The sequence below is a fragment of the Chiloscyllium plagiosum genome, chromosome 37, assembly GCF_004010195.1.
Source record: "Chiloscyllium plagiosum isolate BGI_BamShark_2017 chromosome 37, ASM401019v2, whole genome shotgun sequence".
Taxonomy (NCBI): Eukaryota; Metazoa; Chordata; class Chondrichthyes; order Orectolobiformes; family Hemiscylliidae; genus Chiloscyllium; species Chiloscyllium plagiosum.
The window spans coordinates 25669334-25685414 of NC_057746.1; the positions used below are offsets into that span (position 1 = coordinate 25669334).

At 48.3% G+C, this 16081-nt stretch overlaps 1 protein-coding gene across 1 annotated transcript in view; it reads right to left on the reverse strand.

Annotated features, from left to right (window-relative positions):
- Positions 1–12026, reverse strand: part of LOC122541529 (E3 ubiquitin-protein ligase TRIM17-like) — a 12764-nt gene extending 738 nt beyond the window's left edge. The window contains exons 1-3 of the mRNA XM_043678356.1: positions 10864–12026; positions 5332–5418; positions 1942–2166 (exon numbers count right to left, since the gene is read on the reverse strand). Coding sequence (XP_043534291.1) covers positions 1942–2166; positions 5332–5418; positions 10864–11313 — 762 coding nt within the window. The 5' untranslated portion in view covers positions 11314–12026. The remainder of the gene's footprint in view (positions 1–1941; positions 2167–5331; positions 5419–10863) is intronic.
- Between the last annotated feature and the right edge of the window lie 4055 nt (positions 12027–16081).

Sequence of the window (16081 nt, forward strand, 5' to 3'; positions counted from 1 at the left end):
ATTTGGCCCTGTCAGGGGTCAGTGAAAGGTCAAGCACACTGTTGTCACGTGTCAGACAGATTTCCCTCCCCGAGCAACACAAGTGAGCTTTTTTGTCAACAATACGGTAGTTTTCTTAATCCCTGCTCACTCAGGTCAGGTTTTCCTCCAGATTTATTCCATTGAAATTTCCTCATGTCCCATGGTGGGATTTGAGCCTGTCTGAATCCCGAAAGCCAGGCCCTCTGGGACTGTAAAAACTCACCTCAACACCACTGAGCACCCTCTAACAGTGGGCAGTCTGTCTGTGAATGATTGGAAGCAGTGATTTCCCCAAAGTTTGACATTAAGATTAGATTCCCTACAGTGTGGAAACACAGGCCCTTCGGCCCAAAAAGTCCACACTGACCCTCCAAAGAGTAACCCGCCCAGACCCATTCCCCATGTTTACCCCTAACTAATGCATCTAACACAACGGGCAATTTAGCACGGCCAATTCACCTGACCTGCACATCTTTGGAATGTGAGAGGAAACCGGAGCACCCGGAGGAAACCCAAGCACCCGGAAAATGTACAAACTCCGCACAGACAGTCACCCGAATGGAGGTCCTGGGTGCTGTGAGGCAGCAGTGCTAACTACTGAGCCACAGTGCTGCCCATACCTTGCTTAAAATTTGTACCTACCCCTAGCCTTGGAGGCCAGAGCCCTATTTATCAGCTGGAAGGTCAATTTGATTAAATGAAAGCTATAAAACAATCACTCCTTTTTTTTTAATTTTTCATCCATGGGGCATGGGCATTGCTGGCTGAGCTAGCATCTATCGTCCCTAAATGGCTCTCTGGATTATGAGCCAACCACATTGCTGTGAGCTTAGAGTCACACACAGTGAGCCCAGGTCACATGAGGACATCAGATAGCGGAGCAGGAGGAGGCCATTCAGACTCTGACAAGGTCATGACGGATCCGCCCCAGCTTCAATTCCACTTTCACGGCAGTTCCTCATAACCCTGACCTCCCCTACATTACAAAAATCTACCTCCCTCACCTTTAAGTCATTTTAGTCTCACCTGCACCACTCCCTGAGGTAGAGAATTTCAGACACTCTCAGAGAAGAAATTCCTTGCCATCTCAGTTCCAAGTGAGCGTCGTCCTTACTATGCAACTGTGTTCCCGAGCCAGGAGAAACATCTCCGAAAATAAAACAACCCTGTCAATGAGCTTAAGAATCTCGCATGTTTCTTTCTTGGAAACTCTAATGAGGCCCACATTGTTTAGCTGGCCTAAAGACTTTGAGAATAAATTACTGCATCAACACACTGTGGAGAAGGGGCTGTGCCATTGGTGAGGCAATGACCTGGTGGTATTCTTGCTGAGCTGTTGGCCTAGGTAATAATCTGTGGACCTGGGCTTGAATCCTGCCGTGGGAAATGGTGAAACTTGAATTCAATTGGTTTTTTTTTTACACAATCTACAATTAAGAGTTAAAGTGATGACCATAAATCCATTGCTGACTGCCAGGGGATGAAACCCATCCAGTTCACCGATGTCCTTCGGGGAAGGAAATCTGCCATCCTTGCCTGGTCTGGCCCACATGGCTCCAGACCCACAGCAACATGGCTGACTCTTAACTGGCCTCTGAACAGTCGGGGATGGGAACAAACGCAGACCTAGCTCGCGACACTGTCATCCTGTGAATGGATTTTGGCAAGAATTTGGACCCGGTCATGCCTACCCATGGCTCCAAATGTTTGGTGCTGTGGTTGCCTTCTGTAATGGCTAGATCAAGGGTAATTAAGGATGGAGACCATTCATTGGTCTTGTCAGTGATGCCCAGACTGTGTGTAACAATAAAGGGAGCTCCCACGGAAATTATTGGAGTACCAAAGGATGGCAGACTCTGTTGGTTATTGCATCCACCCCCTACCCCATTCCCCTCACTCCCACCCAAAGGTAGGTCTTACCCTCAGAAGCTTTGTCTTCTCCCATGTTGACTGGATGTCTTCGAGGGCCTCCTCGATGAGGTCACAGCGAGCAGAGATCAGCGCCATGTTGGACGCCAGCTGGGTGACGGCAGAGTCGGCCGCCTCCCTCAGGCTCTGGAGGACAGCTTGCTGTTGCTGCTGCAGGAACCGCTGCAGCTCCGCAAACTCGGCCGCGATCTGGTCCCTCAGGCGGTCCGCCCGCTCCTGCAAACGGAGGTCATCGTTAGCGTGCTAGCGCCAGGGCTGGCCCGGCAGACGAGTCCCCGTCTCACATCACCCCCCCACCCCCACCCCACCCCCTGCAGTTGGCCGCCAAACGTCGATGCCCACCGCCTTGGTGGGAACGCGCTGTCTCCAAATTTCCCGTCACGTTTCCCGCCCAATGGCGGGGATCGCACTTCCAAAAGCATTTCGCCGGTTGCAGAGTTCCGACATCTGAGGCGCTATATCAATCTAAGTTGTGGTGGTACCAACTTCGGTAACTCTTTCAAGGGGTTGAAAGAATTGGCAATAACTCTCCCTGAAGTGAACTGTTTCCCTGGGGTAGACACCCCTCAAAACATTTCAAGGATGAAACCCAGGCCCTAAACGTTCTAGCTGTTTTGAGCAGGTGTAAAGTGGATATTCCAGGTGTGAAGTGGATATTCCAGGTGTGAAGTGGATATTCCAGGTGTGATGCAGCCAGTCAAAACCCCTCGGTTTTAAACCAAATAGATTTTATTTACAGAGCACCGAATGAACCACAAGCAAAAGACAACAGAATACGGAATAACTTAACCTATCTAAAAGTCCAGCGGATTACCCCAACTTAATGATGGTATTCCAAATGCCTGCAACAGTCCCTGTATACACCCCCATGGCAAAAAGGGAAAATCAGACACAGGTTCTTACAGGAGAGAGAGAGGAGAGAGAGAGATGGCAGAGAGATTCCAAGCGGAAACTCCTTCCACTATAGCTGTTTCTTTAGATTCTCAGCTCAAAGAGACCGGCAGTTCTGGACAACCACACAGCTCAAACCAAACCAAACCAGAGGAATGCTGATGTGGGAGGTCTGGTCACTCCCCTTTTATTGGACAAGTGTTTTTTTTTTAACTTAAAGGCTTTTTCAAGTAGATAAACCCAGACATCTCGGAACCCAAGACTTTATGACCCCTCTGAAAACGGTGTGGACTTGTTGGGCTGAAGGACCTGTTTCCACGCTGTAGGGATTCTATACATAAAAACACCAGGACAACATAACCTTGATAAAGGAGCTGCATCATCACACAAACGAATTAAAATCACCATCCCTGTCAAGAAGCAACCTAAACAAGCTGTTTCCTGGGAGAGAAAGGAGGTGACAGTGCTGTCTTGTGACAAATGGGCAGTTAAGTCTGTTTGCAGAAGGAATGTCCTGAAGTGAAGGGGTTCATTGCAGGAAAGGCTGCTTAGCTAACCCTGATTGTAACAAGGGACAGGGGAGCTACTTCTGATAAGAAGGCAAGCTACAGACTTGAGGTTTCCATCAAAGTAACCAATGCTGAGAATGAAAGAAATCTCATGACTCATCAATAATGTCACGTCGCAAACTTAAAAGGGAGAAAATCTGTATAAGAATCCAACACCAGAAAAATTCGGCAGCAGAACTTCAAGGAACAATACTGTACAAGGATCGAATCCTGGCCACTTCCAGAAACAGACACTTGCTGTGGAATCGTAGCTGTATCCCACCAATAATCGGGAAGCGGCTGAGTTGTGTTGTGAGACTTAACTTGCTTACTTGAAGGGTTTTATGTTGGTTGCTACATGCAATAAAATTTAAATCATTGTTTCAATATTTGATGGCCGGTGAGATTTCTTAATATGTAGCCCAATTAAAGGTAACTTGGAGTGATTTACCCACAACAAAGTCCTTTCACGTTCTATACTTCACATCAAAAGCAGCAACAAAGCCATTAAGAGGGAGTGATGAAATCAAGGTAACGCCACTTGGCCAGCAATAGTCCAAAGATGTGCAGGGTCAGGTGAATTGGCCGTGCTAAATTGCCCACAGTGTTAGGTAAGGGGTGAATGTAGGGGTATGGGTGGGTTTCGCTTCGGCGGGTCGGTGTGGACTTGTTGGGCCGAAGGGCCTGTTTCCACACTGTAAGTAATCTAATCTAATCTAATCTACAAAGTAGGAGATGTGGTGCTGGAAAAGCACAGCCGGTCAGGCAGCATCCGAGGAGCAGGAGAGTCGATGTTTTGAGTATAAGCCCTTCATTAGGAAGGACTTATACCTAAATGTTGATTCTCCTGCTCCTCGGATGCTGCCTGACCGGCTGTGCTTTTCCAGCACCACACTCTCAACTCTGATCTCCAACATCTGCAATCCTCACTGTCTCCTACTGGAATTAAAAAGCCAGCCACCTGCTGATCACATAGTCACTGTCCATATTTGCCAATAACCCCATCTGGCTCACAAATGCCCTTAAGGGAATGGGGGAAATCTGCCGATCTTACAGCAGTGACTCCAGACCCATCGCAATGTGGTTGCCTCTGAATATGCTAAAGAGTCAATCACTTTAAGGAAAATTCGAGATGAGTAACAGAGGCTGGCTTTTCCAGGGATGCTCACGTCTTGTGAAAGAATTTTGAAACCATAAACAATCAGAACGAGAAACAGAGAACGTTGAGAAACTTAGCAGGCCAGGGAGCATTTGTGGAGAGAGAGAGAGAGAGAGAAATAAAACAAATCAGAGACAACGTTTTCAATCTGAGATGACTCTGCTTCAGAACTTAAGAGCTATCGGTGATTAGTGGATGATGGAAATCAGAAACAAAAACAGAAATCGCTGAAAAAGCTCAGCAGGTCCAGCAACATCTCTGGAGAGACAGCAGAGTTAATGTTGCATGTTCAGTCAGGAACGTTGATGTCTTCTAATGAAGAGTCACTGGACTCAAAACGTTAGCACTGCTTTCTCCCCCTGTCTGCTTGTGTTTCCTTCGGGTACTCCAGTTCCCTCCCACTGCAGCTTAGGTGGATTAGCTGTGATAACATTTTCCCCGCAGTGTCCAGGGAAGTGCAGGCTAGCAGGGTAAACAAGGTGTTATGAGGATCGGGTTATGGGATAGGATGCTCTTCAGAGGGTCACCACAGACTGGATGGGCGGAATGACTTTTGTCTGCACCGAAGGGATTCTAGGGCATGGTTGATTGGATTGGGCACGAAACTGTGGGGTATGAACTGATGATTTTGAAGCCAAGAGGTTATACAGCAAAATCGCCTCCTCATTTCCACCCCACAACACACTGAGTCACCCACATTCCCACTGAATACAAGAAAACCTGTAGCCCTGTGACCTGACCCCTCACCTGAGGATTAATAGTTCTTCATGTGTAAAATCTCACCAGGGTTTCGGAGATCTTCAGTCCTGCCTCTGCCTGGGCATCACGATATTCCTTCAGTTTCTTCTGGAGCAGTTGAATTGAACTGGCCTTGAGAGTGTGTGTGTGCATGTATAAGTGTGCGTGCATGTGTGTGTATATGCATGTGTGTGTATGTGTGAGAGAGAGTGTATGAGTGTGTGTGTGTGTGTGAGTGAGTGTGTGTATGAGTGTGCGTGCATGTGTGTGTACATGCATGTGTGTGAGTATTGTGAGAGAGTGTATGAATGTGCGTGTGTATATTTATTATGTGTGTGTTTATATATATGTATGTGTGTGTATGTGTGTGTGTGTGTGTGTGTGAGTATTGTGAGAGAGTGTATGAATGTGCGTGTGTATATTTATTATGTGTGTGTTTATATATATGTATGTGTGTGTGTGTATTGTGAGAGAGTGTATGAATGTGCGTGTGTATATTTATTATGTGTGTGTTTATATATATGTGTGTATGTGTGTGTTTATATATGTGTGTGTGTGTGTGTGTGTGGAGGGAAATTAAATATCAGTTTATTAGTACCATCAACTCACTCAGTTCATTCTAAGCTAACACAGAGCTCATAAAGGGGTATTTGGGTGCTCCATGCAATCGTACATTCATAATATAGAATTAGGCCATTCGACTCATCTGCTCCACTATTCAATCACCGCTGATATGTTCCTCACCCCTAGTTTCCTGCCCTCTCCCTATAACCCTTCAACCCATCACCAATTAAAAATACAACTCCTCCTTAAATTTACTCACTGTCCCAGCATCCACCGCAGGTTGGGGTGGTCAAGTCCACAGATTCATAACCCTTTGGGAGAAGTGGTTTCTCCCCAACTCTGTTTTCAACTTGTTACCCGTTATCCTAAGACTTTGACCTCTCATCCTGGAATGCCCCACAAGGGGAACCATCCACTCCACGTCTACTTTATCCACACCTGCTATCACCTCAATTCAATCTCCCCTCATTCCTCTAAATTCCAGAGAGTATAGGCCTAAACTGTTCAGTCTCTCTTCATACGACAAAGCCCGCATCTCTGGGAGCAATCTAATTAACTTCCTCTGAACTTTCTCCGATGCCACTACATCATTCCTCAAATAAGGGGACCAAAGCTGCACACAGTACTGCAGGTGCAGTCTCACCAATACCTTGTATAGTCGCAACAATACTTCCTTACCTTTATATTCTATTTTTTAGTTACAGAAGGTAATATTCCATTCACTTTCTTCACTATCTGCTGTACCTGTGTGCTAGTTTTGTGTGACTCATGAACGAGGACACCCAGATCCCTCTGCACGGGAGCACCCTGAAGTCTGATCCCTACTTAGATAGTAGGTCGACCAAAATGCATGACCTCACCCCTATCCACGTTAAACTCCATCTGCCACATTTTGTCCCACTCTCCTAACCTATCTGTATCCATTGGTAAGCTCCTTATTTCCTCATTGCAATTTACCGTCCTGCCTACTTTTGAGTCATCCGCACATTTGGCGATAGAGCCTTCTGTCTCTGTATCCAAGTCGTTAATGAAGATTAATAATAGCTGGGGTCCAAGGACTGAAACATACTCCTTATCACCAGAGAATACCCAGCCCAATGTTTGTGCTCTATGTGACAAATTCTCTTCTCTTTAGTCTGTTTGACTCTTCCATTCCCTGCTGAAGGCTATCGCCTTACCCCTTGATAATTCCACAGATACTGCCAGTCACCTCCCCCTCTCACCACACACACATCATTTAGTACCACCCCTTGGCACCCCTCCTTGCCTTACCTGCCATTTCCCTGGCCCTTTGTAAGAGGGCAGTTGGGGGTCTCCAAGCTGTCTGCTCTATAAGAGGGTGGCTCTGGCAGGGTAGCACTCCCTCGCTGCCGCTCCGGCAGCTCCGCGGACCGAGGCCTCCGAACCCACAGGGCCATTTGAGCCCAGGGCCCATAAGTGATGTGCGCAGGGTCTCGGCTTTCCCTGGCGCAGGACGGGCATGAGCTGGGCAAAGTACCCTAAACCCATCCCAGGCAGAGGAACCGGGGCTCTTGTGATCCTGTCATTGCCCATGGTCCCAGTGGCATGTCTGAAGAGCGATCAAGATTAGAGTGGTGCTGGAAAAGCACAGGAGGTCAGGCAGCATCCGAGGAGCAGGAAAATCAATGTTTCGGGCAGGGAGCCCTTCATCAGGCCGAAACATCGATTCTCCTGCTCCTCGGATGCTGCCTGACCTGCTGTGCTTTTCCAGCACCACTCTGATCTAGACTCTAATCTGCAGTCCTCACTTTCTGCGGAAGGCAATCACCTGGGCAAGGTCTCTGCCCCATCACTGCCCTCACTCCCCCCTCAGTGTGGCATCGCTGCCTTTGGGGTGGGCATGGAGGGTGGGGAGGGGGTTGCTGAGGGAGGCGGGGGGGGGCTGAGAGGGCACCACCCAAAACAAGAACAGGAGTAGGCCATTCAATCTGTCCAGTATCCTCCACCATTCAATACGATACAATTCAATCCAACTCAGTGCCTTGTTCCCACTTTCACCCCATGCCCTTCGGTCCCAAGAACCCATCTAACTCCTTCTTGAAAACAGTCAATCTTTTTGCCTCAGCTGCTTTCAGATGACAGAGAATTCCACAGGCTCCCCACTCCCTGGATAAAGACATTTCTCCTCATCTCACTCCCTAATGGTGTAGCCCTGAATCCTTACTCCGTGACCTCTTGGTTCTGGACTCTGCCGTCACTGGGAACATTCCTCCTGCGTTTACGCCATCAAGCCTCATCCCTGATGAAGGGCTTATGCCAGAAACATCGTTTCTCCTGCTCCTCGGATGCTGCCTGACCTGCTGCGCTTCTCCAGCGCCACAATCTCGACTTTGCCTAGTCCTGTTGCAGACTTCTGTGAAATCCCCCTCATTCTTCCAAACCCCAGTGCATACAGGCCTGACCAATCTAGTCTCGCTTCCATACATCAGTCCCGCCGTCCCAGCAATCAGTGTGGGAAACATTCGCTGCCCTCCCTCCATCGCCACAACTTCCCTCCCCAGATAAGGAAGCCAAAACTGCACACAGTACTCCAGGTGCGGTATCACCAAGGCCCTGTACAATTGCTGTGAGACATCCCAGCTCCTGTACTCAAATCCTCTCACTCTGAAGGCCATCTCACCATTTACCTTCTTCACCACCAGCTGCACCCACAATGCTTACCTTCAGTGACTGGGGTACAAGGACACCCAGGACTCATTTTCCAATTTATTGTTATTCAGTTAACAACCTGACTTTGCTATCAAAATGGTTAACCTCACATTTATCCACTTTATACTGTTTTTGCCATACACTTGCCCACTTGTTCACATTTCCAATGAAGCATCTCTACATCCTCCTCACAGCACAGCCTCCTACCCGGATTTGAGTCACCATCAACTCATTTAATCTTTAACATGTCTGTTGGACCTGATCGAAAGCCTTCTGAAAGTCCAGACAAACCACATCCACTAGATTCCCCCTTATCAACTCTACGAGTCACAGCAAAGAAGAGGTCCAGGAGATTTGTTAACAGTGATTTTCTGTGCTGATTTTGTCAAATCTTCTCGCTGTCTTCCAAGTGCACTGCTTTCAAATATTCTATGATGGACTCTATTCACTCTCCGCTGTGTTCTCTCAACTGCCACATCCTAAGTGGGAAGGTTACACTAGCAACCTTCCAATCCATCGGAACTGTTCCAAAGAATCTTGAAAGGTGACCACCAATGGGTGGCATGGTGGCCTAGTGGTTAGCACTGCTGCCTCACAGTGCCAGGGTCCGGGGTTTGATCCCACCCTTGGGCAACTGTCCGCGTGGAGTTTGCACGTTTCCCTCCATGACTGTGTGAATTTCCTCCAGTTTCCTCCCACAATCCAAAGATGTGCAAGTCATGTGGATTGGCCATGGTAAATGCGGGGCGATAGCGTCAGGGTAGGTCTGGGTGGAATGCTCGTTTCAGAGTCAGTGTGGACTTGCTGTGCCAAGTGGCCTGTTTCCACACTGTAAGGATTCAATACACACATTATTTCTAGTCCCTGGGAATCTGCTGGTCTTTAACCCCATCGATTTCCCCAACACATTTCCCTATTCATAGAGATTTTCTTCAGTTTCTGCCTGGAATTATTCATGCAATTCTGGTCTCCTTCCTGTTGGAAGGATGTTGTGAAACTTGAAAAATTTCAGAAAAGATTTACAAGGAAGTTGCCAGGGTTGGAGGGGTTGAGCTAAAGGGAGAGGCTGAATAGGCTGGGGCTGTTTTTCCCTGGAGCATTGGAGGCTGAGGGGTGACCTAAAAGAGGTTTATAAAATCATGAGGGGCATGGATAGGATAAATAGACAAGGTCTTTTCCCTGGGCTGGGGGAGTCCAGAACTAGAGGGCATAGGTTTAGGGCGAGAGGGGAAAGATATAAGGGACCTAAGTGGCAACTTTTTCACGCAGAGGGTGGTACGTGTATGGAATGAGCTGCCAGAGGATGTGGTGGAGGCTGGTACAATTGCAACATTTAAAAGTCATCTGGATGAATAGGAAGGTTATGGAGAGATATGGGCCAAGTGCTGGCAAATGGGGCTAGATTAGGTTAGGACATCAGGTTAGAATGGACGAGTTGGACCGAAGGGTCTGATTTAGTGCTGTACCTCTCTATGACTCTTTGACTTTCACTAGACCATGCATTTCCCCAAGAGTTTTGGGTAATTATCTGTGTCCTCTTTTGCAAGGACATGTAAGGTATGTATTTAACTGATCTTTGTTCCCTTTATAGCTTCCCCTGTTCCTGATTGAAAGGGACCTACATTTGTCCTCAATAGTCTTTCTCTCTTCACATGTCTACAGAAGCTTTTATTGTCAGTTCCCTGTGAACTTACTGTTGGACCTTTCTCCCCCTCCTCATCAATCCTTTTGTCCTCCTTTGGTGAAATCTAAACTGCTCCCAATCCCCGGATCTGCTCCCAATATTTTCAGTCAATTTGCACATTCCTTGGATCTCACACTATCCCTGCTTTCCCTTGTTAGCCAATGTCAAGCCACCTTTCCTGTTTTTTTTTTGTGGTAGGCATTGCCATTGTCCATCCACCTCCATCCCTTTAAGGAAAACTTGCCAAACAATCATAGCCAGTGATCAAGGTAGACAAGCAGGAGGCTGGAAGGAACAAATCGAGCCAGGCAGCATCGGAAGGCAGAGAAGTCAGCTCTCAGCTATGTTACCAACATAGCTTCTTCTATTTCGACTCACGGCCCTAATCTCAGAATGAACTGCATCACTTTCCAAGAACGCTATCACTTTATGATCACTCTTCCCCAGTGGGCCTCACACAGCCTATTATTCCTCTCTCATTACACCGTAAGCAGTCTAGGATGGCCTATTCACTCGTTGCTTCCTCGACATATCGATCCATCCCACACAGACTCCAGGAATTCCTCCGCTACTGTGTTGTTACTGGCTCGCCCAATCCAAACGCAGGAAAGAAAGCCCCCCCCCCCCGCCTTCCCACCCCCGTCTCTCGGCGCACCTACCTTGCAGACTTTGTAAGCCTTGCCGATGGCGGTGCACTTATGGTTCCTGTGCTGCTGGGACTTCAAGCAGGCCCGGCAGACGAGCTGCAGGTCATCGGAGCAGAAGAGGCGGAGCCCCTGCTGGTGGAGCTGGCACCTTGGGGGTGGCGGGGAGGCAGGGTGGGGGTGGCACAGCCTCTGGAAGCCCTCCACGATACTCGCCAGCAGCCGGTTGCTGGTGATGTCCAGCCTGTCGCACTGCCGCCTGCACTGAGGGCAGGAGACACTGCCGTTAGCGTGCTCGGACCGCGCCCAGGCATGCAGGATGCACTCCCTGCAGAAGTTGTGGCCGCACCTCAGGCTCACCGGCTCACGGAAGTAGTCAATGCAGATGGGGCAGCTGAGGTCAGTGCTCAGGTTATCAGTCAGCTCTGATCCTCGCTGCACACCCTTCCCTCCATCACTGGCCATCACCTCCTCTCACCTTCCTGGCTGTGCCTTTCTCTCTGTCACTGATTCTCTCGGTCTCTCCTCTCCCTGTTTCTATCTCTACTTGTCGGTCTGTTTGTTATCACAGTCCGTCTCTCTCTCTCTCTGTCTCTCTGTCTCTCCCTCTAGCTCTGATTCCCTCGGTCTCTCCTCTCCCTGTTTCTGTCTCTACGGGTTTGTCTGACTATTTTCACAGTATGTCTCTGTTTCTGACTCTCTCTCTCTCTCTCTCTCTCCCTCTAGCTCTGATCCTCTGTCTCTCCTCTCCCTGTTTCTATCTCTACTTGTCTATTATCACAGTCCGTCTCTGTCTCTCTCTCTCTCTCTCTCTCCCTCTAGCTCTGATTCTCTCGGTCTTTCCTCTCCCCGTTTCTGTCTCTACTTGTTTGTCTGTTTGTTATCACAGCCTCTCCCTCTCTGATTCTCTCGTTCTACCTGTGTGTTCTCTATACCCCTTCATACCTCTGTGCGGTATGCCCTTTGCTTGCTGAGCTGTTACCTGTTTCCCAGTCCATCAGTTTGTCTCTCAAGTTTTTCAAGTCTCTCTCCCTTGCTGTGCTGTGTGTGAGTGAGACTTGTTCAGATTTCTACTGATCAGATCCACCTCTTCCTGTTCTTCTGAAGACAGTTCCTTCATTTCCATATAAGTACTGTCAATACTGCACCTTTATACATTAACACACAGCCTGCCTGAAGATTAGAGTCAAACTGAAACCAATGTGACATTCACAAGCAGACAGACAATGGCTCTCGGCTGAGGGAAGCTCTCTCTCTCTCTCTTCTCTATCTCTATTTCTGTCTCTCTTTCTCTTTCTCTCTCTCTCTCTATTTCTGTCTCTATTTCTGTCTCTCTCTCTCCTAATGAGGTTATAACCTACCTCCTTCCAGTGAGGTCAAACTGATATTTGCAATGCGTGGTTCATTCGCAACTGTTGGAAATGGCCAATACAAACTGCACACGAACATTATCACATCAGGGAGATGCCACCATGGCAGTATTGAGGTGGCTCAGTGGTTAGCACTGCTGCCTCACAGTGCCAGGATTCCAGCCTCGGATGACTGGCTGTGTAGTTTGTGTATCCTCCAATGTCTGCGTGGGTTTCCTCCAGGTGCTCCGGTTCCCTCCCGCATTCCAAAGATGTGCCAGTTAGTGTGGATCGGCTGTGCTAAAATGCCCCGTAGAGTTCAGGGATGTGTAGGTTAGGTGCATCAGTCAGGGGTAAGTCTAGAGTAATAGGGTAAGGAATGGATTTGGGTGGGTTACTCTCCAGAGGGTTGGTGTGGACTTGTTGGGCCAAGTGGCCTGTTTCCACGCATTACGGGTTCCGTGATTCTATTACAGGACCAAGAGGCCCAGAGACTCAAGTCTGGCCCACCAACTCCCAATGATAGTTTGGTAGAATTTAAATTAAAACATGCGTGCAGCCCTTGAAAGTGGGATTAGAAGGGTTAGCTCATTGTTTCTGGCAGGAACAGATGTGATAGGCCAAAGGATCTTTGTTCTGTGCAGTAACCATTGATGATCATGAGGGGCATGGATAGGATAAACAGACAAAGTCTTTTCCCTGGGGTGGGGGAGTCCAGAACTAGAGGGGCATAGGTTTAGGGTGAGAGGGGAAAGATATAAAAGAGACCTAAGGGGCAACTTTTTCACGCAGAGGGTGGTACGTGTATGGAATGAGCTGCCAGAGCAAGTGGTGGAGGCTGGTACAATTACAACATTTAAGAGGCATTTGGATGGGTATATGAATAGGAAGGGTTTGGAGGGATATGGGCCGGGTGGGACGAGATTGGGTTGGGATATCAGGTCGGCATGAATGGGTGGACCGAAGGGTCTGTTTCCATGCTGTACAACTCTATGACTCTATATCCAGTGATGGACAGGAAATTGCTATCAGTTAAAAACCCATCTGGTTCATCGCTGCCCTTGAGGGCAGGACTGCTGTCATCCTTACCCGGTCTGGATTGCATGTGACTCCAGGACCACAGATTATTCGTCACCGAAGTGGCATCGCCTGTCGCTGGCTGGTGGGTAACTGTGGCAGGTTATTCTGAGAGGTGGCACACTGCTAAAGGGCAGTTAGGGATGGGCAAAACCCTCTGGCCAGTGACGCACGAAAGAGAGTCAATAACCAGTCAAACACAGAGCCTCAGTTTAGAAGACTGAGAGGGGATCTGATTGAGACGTAGAAGATTATTAAAGGATTGGACACTCTGGAGGCAGGAAACATGTTTCCGCTGATGGGTGAGTGCCGAACCAGAGGACACAGCTTAAAAATACGGGGTAGACCATTTAGGACAGAGATGAGGAGAAACTTCTTCACCCAGAGAGTGGTGGCTGTGTGGAATGCTCTGCCCCAGAGGGCAGTGGAGGCCCAGTCTCTGGATTCATTTAAGAAAGAGTTGGATAGAGCTCTCAAGGATAGTGGAATCAAGGGTTATGGAGATAAGGCAGGAAAAGGATACTGAATAAGGATGATCAGCCATGATCATATTGAATGATGGTGCAGGCTCGAAGGGCTGAATGGCCTACTCCCGCACCTATTGTCTATTGTCTATTGTCTCAGTGCTGAGGAGGTGGGTGCAATGTTTGAGGTTGTACCACAGGACAAAGGCCGGAGACCATCCTGGGAGCCACTGACGGAGCAGTTGGGGAGTGTGGGCTGGTCTCCTTCGATATCTGACCCATGCAGTAGCTGACTGGGACGGTCCATTGAGAACACTGTAGGAGGAGCTTTTCCTCTGATTGCGTTTAACGTGGACAGGTTGAGATCCTGGGACACTAATTAATTTCTGAAATTGTCTTTAGTTCATATAATTGATTCAATTCATAAATTAAAGACAAACTCATACTTGGAAGTAAGTCTTCCTGGAGCTCCAACTACAAGGCAGGTCAGATCATTATGAAGCATTTGCCCGTTTTATTGGATGTACCTGCTGGCTTCCCGGTGATGTCACCAGGAGCACTGCTCAATCATCATCAAGACCCCTTTTGGTTCTCTCATGTCCTTTAGGGAAGGGAACCTACTGCCCTTCCTCAGTCTGGGCTTACACGTGACTCCAGGCTCACAGTAATGTGGTTGATTATTGAATGCTGTCTGGAGTGGCCCTTCGAGAAATGGTGCTCTGTTTTCTCCTTCTGCTGCAGGACGGAGTGAACTAGAGGGAGCTCCTGGCATTCGCCCTGAGGCAGTGGAAATGGCAAACTCAACACCAACCACCCTGCCCAGTCCTACTTACTGTCCAAGGGTTTGTGCCAAGGCTGGAGCTCTGTGCCACAGAATTACATGACAGACAGTACCCTGGGCTACCATCCCTGGGTATGGGAGGCATACGAGGTGGGGGGGAAAGGCTGGTGATAGTATCGCTGGACTTTACCTGAGTCTCTGGATTAAATGTCCTGGAGACCTGGGTTTGAATCTTCCTAAGGCAGACAGTGGAATTTGAATTCAATAAAATTCTGGTTTTAAGAGTCCGATAATGACCACAAAACCAAGGGAAAAGCCCACCTGGTTCACTAATGTCCTTGAGGGAAGGAACTACCTGGTGTGGCCTACATGTGACTCCACACCCAAGGCAATATGGTTGACTCTTAATTGCCCTCTGGCTAATTAGGAATGGGCAATAAATTCTAGTTGAATCATCCCATTAAATAATAATGAAGAAAAGTTCTGTCCCACTGACAAGACGGGACAGACCAAGCAGAGGTGGTTGCACAGTGGGACACAGTCGAGAGGGAGTTACCCTGAGAGCCCTCAACATTGACTCTGGGCTCCTTGATGTCTTCAGGCATTCCCATCAAGTATGGGCAAGGAGACCTCCTGCTTATTCCCATCGATCACCTCTCCAAACACCCCCTCATCTGATGAATCGGTGCTTTCCACTACATATGGATGACATACCCCAGTCCTGTTTGTTAAGCATCTAAATTGTGATAAAGCAATTGTTATGGTGTAGGAGAAGGTCACTCAGCCTCCAGTGAGCATCATTCCCCAGTGCCAGTCTCATGCCTTCCCCCCTAATCCCCTGCACACTATTCCTGACCAAATAACCATCCAGTGGCCCATCCAATACCTCAAATGAACCTGCCTCGACCACATTTCCAGGTAGTGCATTCCACACCCTGTTCCCTCAAGCCTTTCCACACTTTACCCTGGTCGCATTTCCAAATCACGGTAAATCTACACCTCTCTTGTTCTTGTTCCTTTTGCGAGCGGGAACAGCTTCTCCCTGTCTGCTCTGTCCAGACATTCACGACTTTGGGAATCTCGATCAGATGTTGTCTCAGTCTTCCGGAGTCCCAACCCCTTCGGTCTATGCTCAGAACCGATAGTTCCCATTCCCGGAAACATTCTTTCCAAAGTGTTCTCGACCATTCCTACAATCTGGCGCACGATGCTCCAACTGAAGTCTGCTGAGTGACCGTGACATGATCAACATCCCCCCCCGCCCCTCTGCCCCTGTTCATAAAAACAAATCTAAATGGAAGCAAAGATCCGCTTTCAGTTTCGACACTCTGCCTCCAGACCTTTTATTTACAATGGGCTCAAGGTATAAAGACTTCTAGCAACATTTTCGGTTCAACTTGACGTTTCCTGTTATGAATAGCTCTGAGAGTCAGAGCTGTAGGAGACTCCCCCGTTGCTCAGTTCCACTTTGTACTACCTGCCCATGCCCCACATCTCGATAATTCAGAGTACAGACCAAGTGGAAGGAGCCCCACTCTAATCCCACGTTGAAGGAACAAGGA